Source organism: Oncorhynchus clarkii, chromosome 31 (assembly GCF_045791955.1).
Source record: "Oncorhynchus clarkii lewisi isolate Uvic-CL-2024 chromosome 31, UVic_Ocla_1.0, whole genome shotgun sequence".
NCBI lineage: Eukaryota > Metazoa > Chordata > Actinopteri > Salmoniformes > Salmonidae > Oncorhynchus > Oncorhynchus clarkii.
This window is the reverse complement of record NC_092177.1, coordinates 32,755,897-32,771,184: the sequence shown is the minus strand read 5'-3', so window position 1 is coordinate 32,771,184 and position 15,288 is coordinate 32,755,897. Positions and strand designations below refer to the sequence as shown.

The 15,288-nt window shown below is 44.4% G+C and overlaps 1 protein-coding gene across 8 annotated transcripts in view; it reads right to left on the bottom strand.

The window, feature by feature from the left end:
- The window catches only part of LOC139390516 (transcription factor COE3-like), a 93,644-nt gene that overhangs the window by 20,468 nt on the left and 57,888 nt on the right, over nt 1-15,288 (bottom strand). For 4 of the 8 annotated variants that reach the window (XM_071137666.1, XM_071137668.1, XM_071137664.1 and 1 more), the window contains exons 7-10: nt 10,327-10,408; nt 10,079-10,196; nt 8,120-8,253; nt 7,347-7,473 (exon numbers count right to left, since the gene is read on the bottom strand). In XM_071137666.1, coding sequence (XP_070993767.1) covers nt 7,347-7,473; nt 8,120-8,253; nt 10,079-10,196; nt 10,327-10,408 — 461 coding nt within the window. The remainder of the gene's footprint in view (nt 1-7,346; nt 7,474-8,119; nt 8,254-10,078; nt 10,197-10,326; nt 10,409-15,288) is intronic. The other 4 variants (XM_071137667.1, XM_071137665.1, XM_071137669.1 and 1 more) reach the window with 1 other exon arrangement.

The window sequence follows — 15,288 nt, the reverse complement described above, 5'->3', positions numbered from 1 at the left end:
GTTAGCAGGAGCAAGAGGTTAAGTCAGGGTTAGAACAGTGTACCTCTACAAGGTCAACGTGATCAGAGGGACGCTTTCTTACACCCCTGAACCGGACAAATATAGGAAACATGATAGAGTTAAGGTTGGCGACGCACCAATATTCTTAAATAGCTTCCTTTCCTTTGTTGCTACTGAGGGATTGGATAGGTGTTCCAACTACAGCATTTAAACAAATCAAGTCCTTTCAGATTGGTGGTCCAGAATGGGAGAGAGGGAAAAGGAAGCCAGTTAATATTATTGGAACCTAGCAAGTCTTTTTTACAATCAGTCTCACGGGGTGTAGAGACTAAAGCTCCAAAGCTTTATTGGGTTTGCATGCTTCAAGTGGTGCCTTGGCAAAATATGTATCCATTTACTCAGCACATGTTTACATCCTCATACTCCAACGTGTTTACATCTATTTATGTTGAGCTATTTTCTATTTACTTTCCCTCACCGCCGCTGTCCTTCCAACCGCTTAGGTGGCTCCTGCTTTTCTACTTGGCTGCTAGCTGATTCTGTACACATTTACCAGATATAGCTGATGGATGGAATATGCACTTTAGGGAATCTTTTTTTTTCGGTGCCTTGACGCCTTTCACTCCAGTGATATCCTTGTTGAAGGCGCAGTCATGTCCCCGATGAGGATCATCCTCAAACCCATAAATCTCCACTCTCCTGCTCCACCACTCAACACATAGGCTCTCCGTGGCTTTCCCTATATTGCACGTATCATTTCAAATGGAGTCCATATTTCATATGAGATACACCATCAAGGCCCCAGCCCATCCCCACCGCCCGGCTGACAGAACAGGGGATTTGAAGCGGCTTGAGCAACATGGGCTCCAATTTTCCATTCCTATCATCTCTATTCATGTTATGATTGATGCAGGTCATCGCTGCGTTTGCCCCCGTCGCCTACAGATGTGTGTATCAGATCATTTCCTCCCTCTCTTCTGAGGGAAGAAATTGTCGGACGCACCAACCGTGTGAGCCTGATCTGAGTCGGTCAAGTGCGGCTGTGTGTCGTCGGCTGGGGGTTGTGGAGCACCGCCCGGGCGACCAGCATCTAAAGCCGCCCTGTTACTGTTAAGCACGTGCACTATGCTATTGTTTTACTCCTTTCACCCCCCCCCCCCCCCCCCCCCCCTCTCTCTCTTTCATTTGTCCCTCATTCAGAGTAAGATGACATAGCAACACACTGGGACACGTACAGACGTACGATGCAAAACCAAACTCTGGCCTGGACTGCGGTCCGCTGTTGTCTGTGTAAAAACAGTTGCTTTCCTCAAACATGACTCCATCAGCATTATATTATGCACTGTATATATAACACACTGTACAAACTCAATACATAGACCTACAGGTACCCATACACCCCCCCCCCCCCCCCCCCCCCCCGCCCACACACACACACAACACACACATCCCATCACAGTGAGAGCATAGAGAAGAGAAATTCAAAGCAAGAGGCTTGATCAATCATCCGGGCCCCCTTGCGATCGATGCTCATAGAAATTTCATGAACTTTAAACTGTGATTGACAGACAGACAGACAGACTGGCCCCAGACAGACATGGCCTCTTTAAAGTGGAGAGCCACCAGGGAAGATGAAAGGGCTTCTTCCCTCACCAAACACACACTTCTAATTAAGACTAAAACACTTTGGCGATATGGTAACAATTAGCCTGACTGATGTAGTCTACATGACTCCTATGACCTCCAGTGACCCCTGTCTGACACCACACTAGACCACATAGCTTTGAAGAGAGAGAAAAACGATAGACCACACCTGACCTTCAGAGGAAAGAGGGAATCTTTTAATGGGTACAGTACATTCGGAAGGTATTCAGACCCCTTGACTTTTTCCACATTTTGTGGATTAAATTGTTTCTTCTTATCAATCTATACACAATATCCCATAACGACAAAGCATAAACCGTTTTTTAGAAATGTTTGCTAATTTATTACAAATAAAAAATTTAAATTTACATAACTATTTAGACCCTTTACTCAGTATTTTGTTGAAGCACCTTTGGTTTCATCAGACCAGAGAATCTTGTTTCTCATGGTCTGAGAGTCCTTTAGGTGCCTTTCGGCAAACTCCAAGCGGGCTGTCATGTGCCTTTTACTTAGGAGTGGCTTCCGTCTGGCCACTCTACCATAAAGGCCTGATTGGTGGAGTGCGGCAGAGATGGTTGTCCTTCTGGAAGATTCCCCCATCTCCACAGAGGTACTCTGGAGCTCTGTCAGAGTGACCATCGGGTTCTTGGTCACCTCCCTGACCAAGGCCCTTCTCCCACTATTGCTCAGTTTGATAGCTCTAGGAAGAATGTTGGTGGTTCAAAACTTCTTCCATTTAAGAATGATGGAGGCCATTGTGTTTCTGGGGACCTTCAATGCTGCAGAATTTTTTTGGTACCCTTCCCCAGACCTGTTCCTTGACACAATCCTGTCTCGCAGGCCTACAGACACTTCTTGGCATGATCATGGCTTGTTTTTTACTCAAACATGCACTGTCAATTGTGGGACCTTATTTGGGCAGATGTGTGCATATCCAAATAATGTCCAATCAATTGAATTTACCACAGATGGACTCCAATCAAGTTGTAGAAACATCTCATGGATGATCAATGGAAACAGGAAGCACCTGCACCTGGATGCGCCTGCACCTCAATTTCGAGTCTCATAGCAAAGGGTCTGAATACTTATGTATATAAGGTATTTAATAAATGTGAAAACATTTCTAAAAACCTGTTTTTGCTATGTCATTATGGGGTATTGTGTGTAGATTGATGAGGAAAATTATCAATTTAAGAATAAAACAAAATGTCAAAAAAGGGAAGGGTTCTAAATACTGAACTGTATTTTCAATGAAGGAGGCCTATCAGTTTACCGCATTTTGTCTCCGTATGTCTCTGTAAATCCTACACGGATGTCAATGGGACATAACTCACGTTTGGATTCAGCCCCAAGTCAATGAGTACTTATCACATCCATTTAATGCACGTGATGAAACTACACTTACTCTAGATTCCCCGAAGTTACCGGTCGAAGATTCCTCTTTTATTAGACAGAACAGTGTTCTCCACTGAGGGAATTCCCCTCTCTTCCACAGAGACATGCCACATTTCATATATCAAAGACAGAGATCTACTCGTCTTCAAGGAGGGGGACTAGCAGAACTAATGTCAGATAATAAGCGTTTCTGTGGGGGCATTGTAGGCTGTGACTCAAAAATAATAACTTCTCAGGTGTGTGTGAGGGGGTATTTCTTTGAGGCACACACTTTCCCAGCCTTGTCACTCCGGTCTAATCAAGGCACCAAGGAGGTAATTATTCACTAGCTGATTAACATATCTCGCCGCTGAAGCGGATGCACACTCTAATCACAGGGGTTGCGTCATTCTCAGATCACACAGGAGACGAAAGAGGCAACAGAAGGGAGTGGTTGTGTTGCTGTCACCTCCACTTCTCTCCATGCTCTAGAGGACAACCATCGACGTGATGTTCTTCTGTGTCTACGTGAAGAAACTAAATGTTTGATCCAACAGTGGTTCAGTGCAATACTGTAGGTACAGGGTGGTGTGGGGGGGTGTGGGGGGGGGGGGGGGGGGGGGGGGGGGGGGGAATGTATGCTCAATCATGGGGAAATCTACTGTGTAACAAATATGGAAATATGGAAAACAATTAACACGTGATTGTGTAAAAGTGTTCATTTTTCTTCCTATACTGCACGCAAGTTGATACCACGCATACTTGTGCATAATTACCTCCATGTGTTACAGTGAGAGTATTTAAACAATAAAAGTGCAGTAGTCAATTAGTCAGCGTACAGTGCTACAGAAAGAGATCGCCGACAGGGCTGGGAAGGACCAACACACCACGAGGTATAACTCTCGCTCCTTTGTTACATGTTCACAAGACCTTCAGCATACCGTATGGAACATTTCGCTAATATGTTCCATGTGGCCAGCCCCTGTGTGTGTGTGTGTGTGTGTGTGAGAGCGAGAGAGCGAGAGCAGTAAGGTACAGTACAGAGTGGACCTTTGTTTTTCTCCTCGCTGTGATAGGAACACTGGCCCTGCCCAACTCCAAGGCATTATGCCCTGAGAGAAAACAGCGACTGCCCATGCTGAAAACCTCTTAAGGGTTTAGCCTGGGAGGTAGTGGCCGCCAGGGTGCCAGGCCTCCTTTCACGCCACACAACAACCAGGTCCCAACAGCAGCTCCTGCTAGCCGTCTCTGCCATTGGCTAAATTCTTCTTTCCGAATTACCTCATCCGAACCAGCACTGGATTGCCACACGTCAGATTAACCCAAATAAAAGGCCATGTAGCTTGGACTGGCTTCTCACACCCCTTCACTCTAACACCCAACCTCTGGGTCACACGTCCTCTCCCTCTAGACAGATGTGTTTTGTTGTTTGGGGGGGATTTGGACAAGATGAGGCTTGCCACGAGAACCCCCTGAGGCTGCTGCCCCCCCCCCAGGCTAGTGAAATAGTAGTCACAGACTCAAACCATGCATCACTCCATGAAATGGATCCGGCACAGCGCGTGTGTTGTACACTACACTGCCATCCATGAAGGACGGCATTCACTTCCTATGAATATTATCATCCGTGATGGCAGAAGAATTAGTAACAACACTATTAAAAATACTACCATTTCCACGAGTAGTGGTAGTAGTATTAGATAGTAGTAGTAGTACTAGAAAGTAGTAGTAGTAGTAGTAGTAATGGTAGTGGTAGTAGTGTTAGTAGTAGTAATGGTGGTCCAGTAACAGCAGTGGTAGTAATAGTAGCAGTATCATCATTCCAGTATTTAGTGGGGTGGTGTTAAGGCAGGGTGGTGGTGGATCCATGCTGCCAGCCTCAGTGCTTGTAATGCATAGATCAATGTGGCCTATGGGGAAGGGGAATCGATGGGTGCTGAGTTATTGCAGTACTTGGCCACTGATTTTTAGAGAGCTGTGTTTTCCCAGGAAAGTCAATACCTCCAGGCTCCCCTCATTAATTTCACCCTCCCCTCCTCGAGCCGCACCTGGGGATATACAACCCCTGAGAGAGTCTGGAAGTCCGGGGGAGGGAGGGCGGGGAGAAGAGAGGGGGCAGAGAGCGAGAGGGAGGCTAGGGAAAGAAAGGGTAAAGGAGGGGAGATGGAGAGAGAGGGGGAAGATGGAGATGTGCAGTTGGCAATAAGAGGAAGCTGCATGAATAAAAAGGAGAGAGAGAAGTGTGTGGGAGAGAAACCATCACATTTCTATTTGGATATCATGTGTGTGAGATATGGATTTCAAGTACTGCACAAGAGAAGGCTCAAATGAATGATTCTGACTGGAGGGCAAACAATCCAAGAAGCCACTGGTCTGTCTGTCTGTTTGGTTATAGGAGAAACCAGCACCTATAATATCTGTCTAGACACTAGACCCAACTCTTTAGTTCCAATATCAAGGAGACCAATCTCTCACTGTCTCATAAGTCAATGTGGACCCAGACATATTAAGGCAGTGACAGAGTCAACATAGTCCTGCATGTCTCTGTACGGTAGATAAGCTGCAGTCACATAGAAAGTGTCAGGTAACAGTGGAGTGCCCCGAGGAGCGCAATTCGCTCAGGTTCATTGTATTGCCATTCTAGCCCATGGCAACAGTTGTAATGCCTAGGATCAAAGCCCGGAGACACCGTTCTCTGCTACAGAGGGAAGACAGAGAAAGAGGGGAACTTATCTAGGTCTCTTTTTTCTTCCTCGGCTGAGTTTAAAGGAATAAAACATTTAGACCCATGTGTACCTCTGTCATAACACAACGTGTGGATCGCTCCCTCTTTCTTTGGCATGATATCAAGCAAAATAATGTGTTACATTAGTTCAAACTTTTGGTGTGTCATCTCTACAACTCAGCTGATTTGCTACGCTATTCAACCGCTGTTTGATAGGAGAGGGCTATGTTTTTGTGGAGGGGACGCACTGAAAGACGAGCTCACTTGGGCATCTGGAAGTTCCCCAGAGGAAATGACATCATTGAGCCTGGATGCATTCTCTTTCCTGTTCAATTATACACAAGCTTGCCGATTTAGTATTTAAAAGCTTGCCTCATTTTGCATTCATGAAGAAGACACTCCTGGCACAATAAACACGCTTCAGAAATGCACGCAGACAATCTTGAAATATGTATGTGTAAATCAGATTAAATGTTGATGTGTGCACAATATGGGTCTCAATCTGGAGAGAAGAATTAGAGACTAATGAGCCTTTTTTTTTTTTTTTTTACAATATTATGGTGCAGGCACCTGTCTGTGTTAGGAATGGAGTCACCAGCGAAATACAGCATTGTTCATTCGCTATCGATCAAGTCAAATAGTTTTGGTTTTATCATTTTTATCGACTTCAAATCATAAAATGCTCACCACATTTGAGTACTTCGTTGAGCACATAAAGTATTATAACTCCTTCCAGGGATCCACAACACGGGTTCTCGACAGAACCCGTCCCACGGCCTAATAGACGTACAGGACGAGGTAACAGGAGGTCTCGATTCACCACACACCCGTCCATAAAAGCAATACACCGAGCAGTTGTCAGTCATATCGTCAAACGGAATCAGGTATTAGCATTGCAAAAGGAACCGTAAGCTGGGTTGGACAGCCCATTGTGAAGTTGTCTATTTGCTTCGCTCACACTTGCATGGGAACTAAGCGGTGCTTTGAACAGAGGGGAGAAGGCCGCAGCGATAAACCTGTGCTTAACAGAAAGCCTTAACACAGTCCCCTCTTTCATTGGCAACACAGTGACATTTCCTTATCACACTAAACAGCCATCCATCTGACCTTTCTGCTACTTTGAATGGCATCTGGATATTCCGATGGAATAATCAGGAATAGTAAAGCGCTGATTTAAGGGAGCGATACTCCATTCTGCCGGCAGTCACGCCCGGCATAACAGTCTGGACATCAGACAAAGGCTTGAAGGATAACCTGGGGAAAAGCTCCAGCAAAAAAAGAAGGGTAGGACTCAATGCCCTTGCACAAGGGGAAATGTTTACCACCTTGAAAGGACAGAGGAGTACGGGGAATGTCGCCACCACTTTATGTATAATAATATATAGCATGGAGAACAATAAACCCTATAGGAAGATGTGGTGACAGTCCCAATGCCCATTTTTTTAAAACTCAATATAATGGTTAACCTATGTACTAATGTTAATAAAAACAGACCTTCAGATGAAGTGATACCAAAGTGATTTAAAGGGGAGGAGAGGAGGAAGCAGAGAGATATAGAGAGAGGGTAAAACAGATTTCAAAAAGGAAGGAACGGTGATCTTACCGGTGTAGACAAAGCGTCCTGGCGCCCCTTTGCAGAACTGCTTGGATTTGTAAGAGAGCGTGACCTCCACGACCCCTGGGATGTGGCGAGGGGGCGTCTGGACCCGGATGGCGTGGGGCGTGATTAGCTGGAACACATCAACACGCACACTCGTTTAAACGCTAAGAGCAGTGCACTGTGGGAGGTATGGTCATTTCTTACTATACAATAGACGTACTTAGTCTTAGTTTGATCTCAAAGGTGCATCTACAGCATCATCCACAACTCTGTCTAGCAAATTCAAATTTGATCATTTTAAAAGTCATTTAGAAGACAATAATATCTGGAGCAGTCAGTACATATGGCCAAACGACGAAGCACAGTAAACCCAACCGAATACACACTGTCATGAACTATGTGTAAAGATTTCCAGATAGAGACTCTGTGGTATGGAGGTATCTGCCTGACTAACAGAGTGAGCCAGGCGTAGCACTGAGGCAGCCTCTGTCGTCTCTGAAGCACTCTGGACATATTCCAATATTTTATGCCCTGTCTTTCTCTGAGTTCTTTCACCTAGCGTCCGTGTGTCCGTGTGTCCGTCCGTGTGTCCGTGTGTCTGTGTGTGTGTGTGTGTGTGTCCGTGTGTGTGTGTCCGTGTGTGTGTGTGTGTGTGTGTGTGTGTGTGTGTCCGTGTGTCTGTGTGTGTGTGTGTGTGTGTCCGTGTGTGTGTGTGTGTGTGTGTGTGTGTGCGCGTGTGTGTGTGTGTGTGTGTGTGTGCGTGTAACTGGACCCACCTCACTCCAGACCAGCATAGTACCGAAGACCACCTGCAGTCCGTCAAAGAAGTTGTCTCCGATGATGATGACAGTGGCTCCCCCGGTCGTCCACCCCTCACTCGGGCTGATGGCTTTGATGCAGGGCGTAGCTGCTTCGGAAACACAGACAGCAGGAACGGGTATGACTTCTACTTACCAGGACCGTTAAAATCCCCCAACTTGACAAACGGAGTGGTTACACTTTTTGGGCCAAAAATGTGTTATATGCTCAGAGGAATGTTAAGTCACTGTCCGGTTGCAATATGACTAATACAATGCAAGGGTAGCATTAACAAATGACATACAATTGGTGTGTTTTTTTTCCCCCAAACAGATGTCTAATTGCATACGGTCCTGCCGTCTACTTTGTCAATTAGCTCAGTCATCAAAAATGCAGTGTTATGATTTCATTTTTGTTTGATGGCGGAGGATCAATAAGCTCAACAGAAACATTACAGTGTCTCCTGCCTGGCCAGACTGTGTGTAGGCACAACAGAACGGAGACAGACAGACTGACTAACGGGTCCTGTCTACAGGATATCTGGCCAAAACAGCCACTGCACTTCAAAAAAAAAGGGGAAAGAGGCAAGTGATCAAAATAATGACTGTGGCTTGCGGTGGAGGTGGGATACATTTACCACACAGTCTGCATGCAGATCGCGTGTCTGTCAAAGACCGATGCCGATCCAATTGATATTAGGATGAGTTGAATAGCATAGGCCTACTGGTTCATGGTGTAAAGGTAGTCATTCTAACTGTGCCCTGGGAGTGGTGGGACCGTGTAGCCTTCTCAAATGTAAAGATGATCCCGAAAGAGGAGGCATGGGAAACAGACTTTTAAGGCTTGAATGACAATTGAAGCCAGTAGATTATAAATGAGCGCAATGTGCTTCAACCAATGGGATACTGTTTGACAGAGTCTCTCACACCGTTTAACAGGAGTTTTTTTTTTTTTTAGGGTGTTGTTGGAGAAGGGGCTTTTCCTCGGTAGTCTACTGTCATCGCTATTCATTTCCCCCCTGTCACAGCCGTAAACACACAGTCAAATGGGGGGACTCTCACAAATGAATAAAACACAATGTTGTGAAACAGACTGTGGAAACTTTGTACATTTATCGAGGGGGGGGGGCTTAGGGGGGGGGGCTTAGGGGGGATGGAACAAAGACAGGAGCAGATGTTGGCTTTATCGCCTCTGAAAACATCCCAATCTGTCTGAGATGAAAGACGTGAGACTCCCTCAGTGGAGCCTTGACTTCAGTGATAGCCTTCTCGAGTCTGCATCGGGGGACAATGGCGCTCTGACTCCAGTCACACAATGGCACCGTACTGCTCTGCTCTGTTGCCGTCAGTGGCGACCACCCATGTGACTCTCTCTCTCCCAGTGTTCCTATGAATGCCTAAGTACTGTTTATCCAGTGTGTCCCAATGCTCTTGTCATTTGTCAACTCAGAAACTTGTAAGAAGTTAGATCAAAGCGATAAGTTTAAGCGGTTTCCCTGTGCCTAGCCAGGTGCTAGGCCGTGTGGTCGCTAGGCAGGTAGGGGACAATGTTTTAATATTGCCGGTAAGAACAAGAGTACTATTCTTTCTCACAATATGGCACCATGTTACGTCATAACCGCAAACGACGCGGTGAGGTAGATTTTACAGTGTGATTCTGGGGTGTTTTTTTTAGGGCTCTGGTAATAAAAAGGTTCCCAATTCAAAGAGGATGTCATCATCTTTTTCCAGACATAAGGATATGGTTTCATTTAGTCCAATAAAGAGGATGATGTAATTAAAAGTCAGTTTTTCAGTGGGGCAAAATAAAATGGCGCACCATCATTTTCACCACAGCCAAAGTTTTTAGACACCGGCACACAGGTGGCCAAAGACACCAAGATGCATTGAGGTTTTAGAGAAAGTGTCATGTTGTCTGTAAGTGTGAGGCAGTTGTACCTTCAGAGGGGTCCAGGCGTCGGGCCCTCCTGCCATGTTTGGAGTTGTTGTGGACAAACATGTTGTCGGAGACAGCAAGGACATGGCCGTCCACGTTCACCGTAGTGGAGACCACCACCTGAGGGATAAATAGAGAACCTTAACGATATACTACGTTTTCAATTCATGTACCTGCATTGTGAGCCGAATGAGAAAATGTATGTTGTGTGGAACTATAGTGGCAAGTTTCACAATAAATATGGCCTTACCTGAAACCTTCTCATGTCTCGTGGGTTCCCTGCATTTTTCAAACAATTCTGATTGCACTTGAGGAAGAACTTCAGGAAGAATCTGTAAACACAAAAGAAAGAATAAACATACATACTACATTAGAACTCTGTTTCATCGAGAGGTTTTATTCAAACACTGAAAACAGTTAATCACATTTGAATGTTGATGCAATTTTCAATGTGATGCATGCTGGGAGAAAAATAGTTAACACAATCAAATGCAACCATGCTTTTTATTTGCTATTCATGTTCAAAATCAAACTAGGGACATCTCGCTCAGTAAACATTTCAAAACACTTGAATAAAATCTAGAATTATTTGAAATATTTTGAAGCAATAATTTTCTTCATTTTTTTCTCTCTCAAATAAACACAAAATGACACTCCTTCTCTCTCCAGACTCATAGTGTCTCATTAGGGTTGGCTTTTGATTTGACCTTCTTTATGTCCAATCCTTTCTCCCATGTGTTAATTGACTGTCTTTACGGCAACAGAGGGGTATTGATTGGGAATGGATATCAACGAGGATGGGCCGTAATAACCCAGCCGTTGGAGCAAAGATTCCCAGCCATACAGTAAAAATGGATTGCCGTCTTAATGCATTTCCCGCTGCCATGTAATCTCCGCACATCCATCTTCTGGACCAGAAGCCCCCTATTTTGATGGAGCACTTTCTTTTTAATTGCCACATTATCACAATAATAATCCGGGCAGTTAACAACCGGCAAGGTCACAGACAGCCATGTCACATTAACCAAGGGATAACCTCGTCCAATGCAGCCACCCATTTTTTTCCGTTGCAAAGGATGCTGGGAGTCTCCTGTCGCGGAGAGCAGCCCTTTCAGAGAGATATAAATGGTCGCTATCTGAAGAGAGCATCGATTTCTCCCTAACAAGACAGTAACAATATATTTAAAACACACAGTGGTGAGCGAAGCGATTTTCTCATTGCTCAATCAAAATATATATCTAAACCGCCTCGAGTGGCCGTACAGTGATAAGCATAGAAAGAGAGAGAGAGTGTGAATTCAAAAGAGCCCTGTTGCGTAAAGAAATATGCCCATTTTGTAATGACACATTGAACAAGAAAGAAATTGCTACTCTATTTAGCCGGTATTGACTGAAACTGGATCTGGGGTGCACTGTAGGCTACTAATGCCCTTTATGGCAATGGAATACAATAACATGGGGAACCCATCCCCAAGCCCAATTCATATGATATCAGAGTCCTTGGGAGGAGAGATATAGATCAATAGGGATTGAATTAAAACGCAGCTGGAGACAAGGGCCTGGTAAGCCAACCAGCCACGCCGATATTACAGCTACACTCTTTTTCCAATGGTGTTGAACCAGAGCAGAGCTCAGCCAAGCAAGCACACCAACTTGCAACACAAAAAAATAAGAGAATCTGGGACATACCCTCCTAGAAGCCCTGGGTAGAGCCAGTTCAGAGTTAAGATTCACCACAGCTTTCCAAAACGACAAGAAAACAAAAAAAAAATAAAACAGAAAAATAGGAATAGAGTGATGAGGGTGAGGTCTGTGGAGGGGGGAGCATGTGATGTTGTCTCGGCGGCCCCGGATCCTCCATCTGCCACTGGGCAGGAGTTGACAAGGAATGTAAGATTCCAGGTCTCTTCATGGAAAAGAGGCACCAGATCAAAGCCTGGTTCCCTTTGGAATGGTTCTGCGATAGCAGCTCGGAAGCAAAGGGGGAAGTAGCTGCTTGTAGAAGATGACAGGACGGAGGTTGAATGTTGATCTCAACTTTGAGAAATGGGAGCGAGAGAAAGGGGTTAGTTTTCAGGCCAGACTTGTGCTGTAAACTGTATTACTTCACAGCTGCACGATGATTTTGTCACTTGAAAAGGTTACCCAATCCCATCCGAAAACTCAACAGGTAACTTCACTTAAATTTAATGTATGAAATATATTTCTGTACATTTGGAGCCATTTCAATCCCTTGTTTATAAACCACCAGGGTTTTCATTATATCAGAAATATAATGACTATACACCTGTTCCATTGGCCTATTTTAAGAGTATGAGCACTGAAAAGCCTTTTGAAACCAGTGTCATGCTTGAAACTTGCAGCGATTACTTTGTTGTAGCTTCCAAATTGGCAGAGAATTTTATATGAGACATATGATGGTGAAACATCATTATCACATCAGGAGAGACTAGAGTTAGTGGGAGAAAATGACTCTCAGGCTTTTGGCAGCTGCACCGCTCAGCACTGGGGCCCATCAACGTTTTTTTTACAATGTTTTACCATATATTTAAGTTCAAATATTCCATAGTATGTTATACTATAACAGAAGCCATGGATTACAGGCAACATCCGCATTGAGCTAAAGGCTAGAGCTGCCACTTTCAAGGAGCGGGACACTAATCCGGACGCTTATAAGAAATCCCGCTATGCCCTCCGACGAACCATCAAACAGACAAAGAGTAAATACAGGACCAAAATAAAATGCTACTACACTGGCTCTGACGCTCGTTGATGTGGCAAGGCTTGCAAACGATCATGGAAAGGGAAAACCAGCCGCTAGCTGTCCAGTGACGCGAGCCTACCAAACGAGCTAAATACCTTCTATGCTCGCTTTGAGGCAAGCAACACTGAAGCATGCATGAGAGCACCAGCTGTTCCGAACGACTGTGTGAACACGCTCTCTGTAGCCAATGCCAGTAAGACCTTTAAACAGGTTAACATTCACATGGCCGCAGGGCCAGACGGATCACCAGGACAAGTACTCAGAACATGCGCTGACCAGCTGTCTCTTTACAGACATTTTCAACCTCTCCCTGAACCAGTAGACCCTTCTCTACCGGAACGCCAAGTCTGGGACCAAAAAGCTCCCGAACAGCTTCTATCCCCAAGTCATAAGACTGTTAATCAAATGGCTACCCGGACTATTTTCATTGACCCACTTATTGATTTTTTTTGCACTAACATTTTTGCACTGGCTGTATGCACACTCACTGGACTCTACCCACAAACTCATACATACCACGAACACAAACACACACATATTGATGCCATACACACTCACACAGACACACTTCCACATACGCTGCTGCTACTCTATTTATTATCTATCCTGGTTGCCTAGTCACTTTTGCCCCTTCCTACAGTTGAAGTCGGAAGTTTACATACACTTAGGTTGGAGTCATTAAAACTTGTTTTTCAACCACTCCACAAATGTCTTGTTAATTAACAAACTATTGTTTTGGCAAGTCGGTTAGGACATCTACTTTGTGCATGACACAAGTAATCTTTTCAAAAATTGGCAGATTATTTCACTTACAATTCACTGCATTACAATTCCAGCAGGTCAGAAGTTTATATACACTGAGTTGACTGTGCCTTTAAACAGCTTGGAAAATTACTGAAAATTATGTCATGGCTTTAGAAGCTTCTGATAGGCTAATTTACATTATTTGAGTCAATTGGAGGTGTACCTGTGTATGTATTTCAAGGCCGACCTTCAAACTCAGTGCCTCTTTGCTTGACATCATGTGAAAATATAAATAAATCAGCCAAGACCCCCTTTTTAACCTCCACAAGTCTGGTTCATTCTTGGGAGCCATTTCCAAACGCCTGAAGGTACCAGGTTCATCTGTACAAACAATAGTACGCAAGTATTACCACCATGGGACCACGCAGCCGTCATACCGCTCAGAAAGGAGATGCGTTCTGTCTCCTAGAGATGAACGTACTTTGGTGCAAAAAGTGCAAATCAATCCTAGAACAACAGCAAAGGACCTTGTGAAGATGCTGGAGGAAACAGGTACAAAAGTATCTGTATCCACAGTAAAACAAGTCCTATATCAACATAACCTGAAAGGCCGCTCAGCAAGGAAGAAGCCACTGCTCTAAAACCACCATAAAAAAAGCCAGACTACGGTTTGCATCTGCACATGGGGACAAAGATCATACTTTTTGGAGAAATTTCCTCTGGTCTGATGAAACAACAATAGAACTATTTGGCCATAATGACCATTGTTATGTTTGGAGGGAAAAAGGGGGAGGCTTGCAAGCCGAAGAACACCACCCCAACCGTGAAGCATGTGGGTGGCAGCATCAATGTTGTGGGGGTGCTTTGCTGCAGGAGGGACTGGTGTACTTCACAAAATTGATGGCATCACGAGGAGAAAAATTATGCCAATATATTGAAGCAACATCTCAAGACATCAGTCAGGAAGTTAAAGCTTGGTCGCAATTGGGTCTTCCAAATGGTCAACGAACCCGAGCATACTTCCAAAGTTGTGGAAAAATGGCTTAAGGACAACAAAGTCGAGGTATTGGATTGGCCATCACAAAGCCCTTACCTAAATCCTATTGAACATTTGTGGGCAGAACTGAAAAAGCGTGTGCGAGCAAGGAGGCCTACCAACCTGACTCAGTTACACCAGCTCTGTCAGGGGAAATGGGCCAAAATTCACCCAACTTATTGTGGGAAGCTTGTGGAAGACTACCCAAAACGTTTGACCCAAGTTAAACAATTTAAAGGCAATGCTACCAAATACTAATTGAGTGTATGTAAACTTCTGACACACTGGCAATGTGATGAAAAGCTGAAATAAATCATTCTCTCTACTATTATTCTGACATTTCACATTCTTAAAATAAAGTGGTGATCCTAACTGACCTAAAACAGGGAATTTTTACTCGGATTAACTGTCAGGAATTGTGAAAAACTGAGTTTAAATGTATTTGGCTAAGGTGTATGTAAACTTCCGACTTCAACTGTAGCATATAGGCGCACTTGACATTGCGCACCCAGCGGAGAATCAGAGATGAGGAGCAAGATCTTGCACATGTCGATAAATAGCCTAATAAGAAACTAATTCTAAAACACTGAGAAATATTTACATTTCATCAATTACCAATGACATGACCCTCCCCTTGACTAGATTTAAACAATACTAAACCTTCCCCT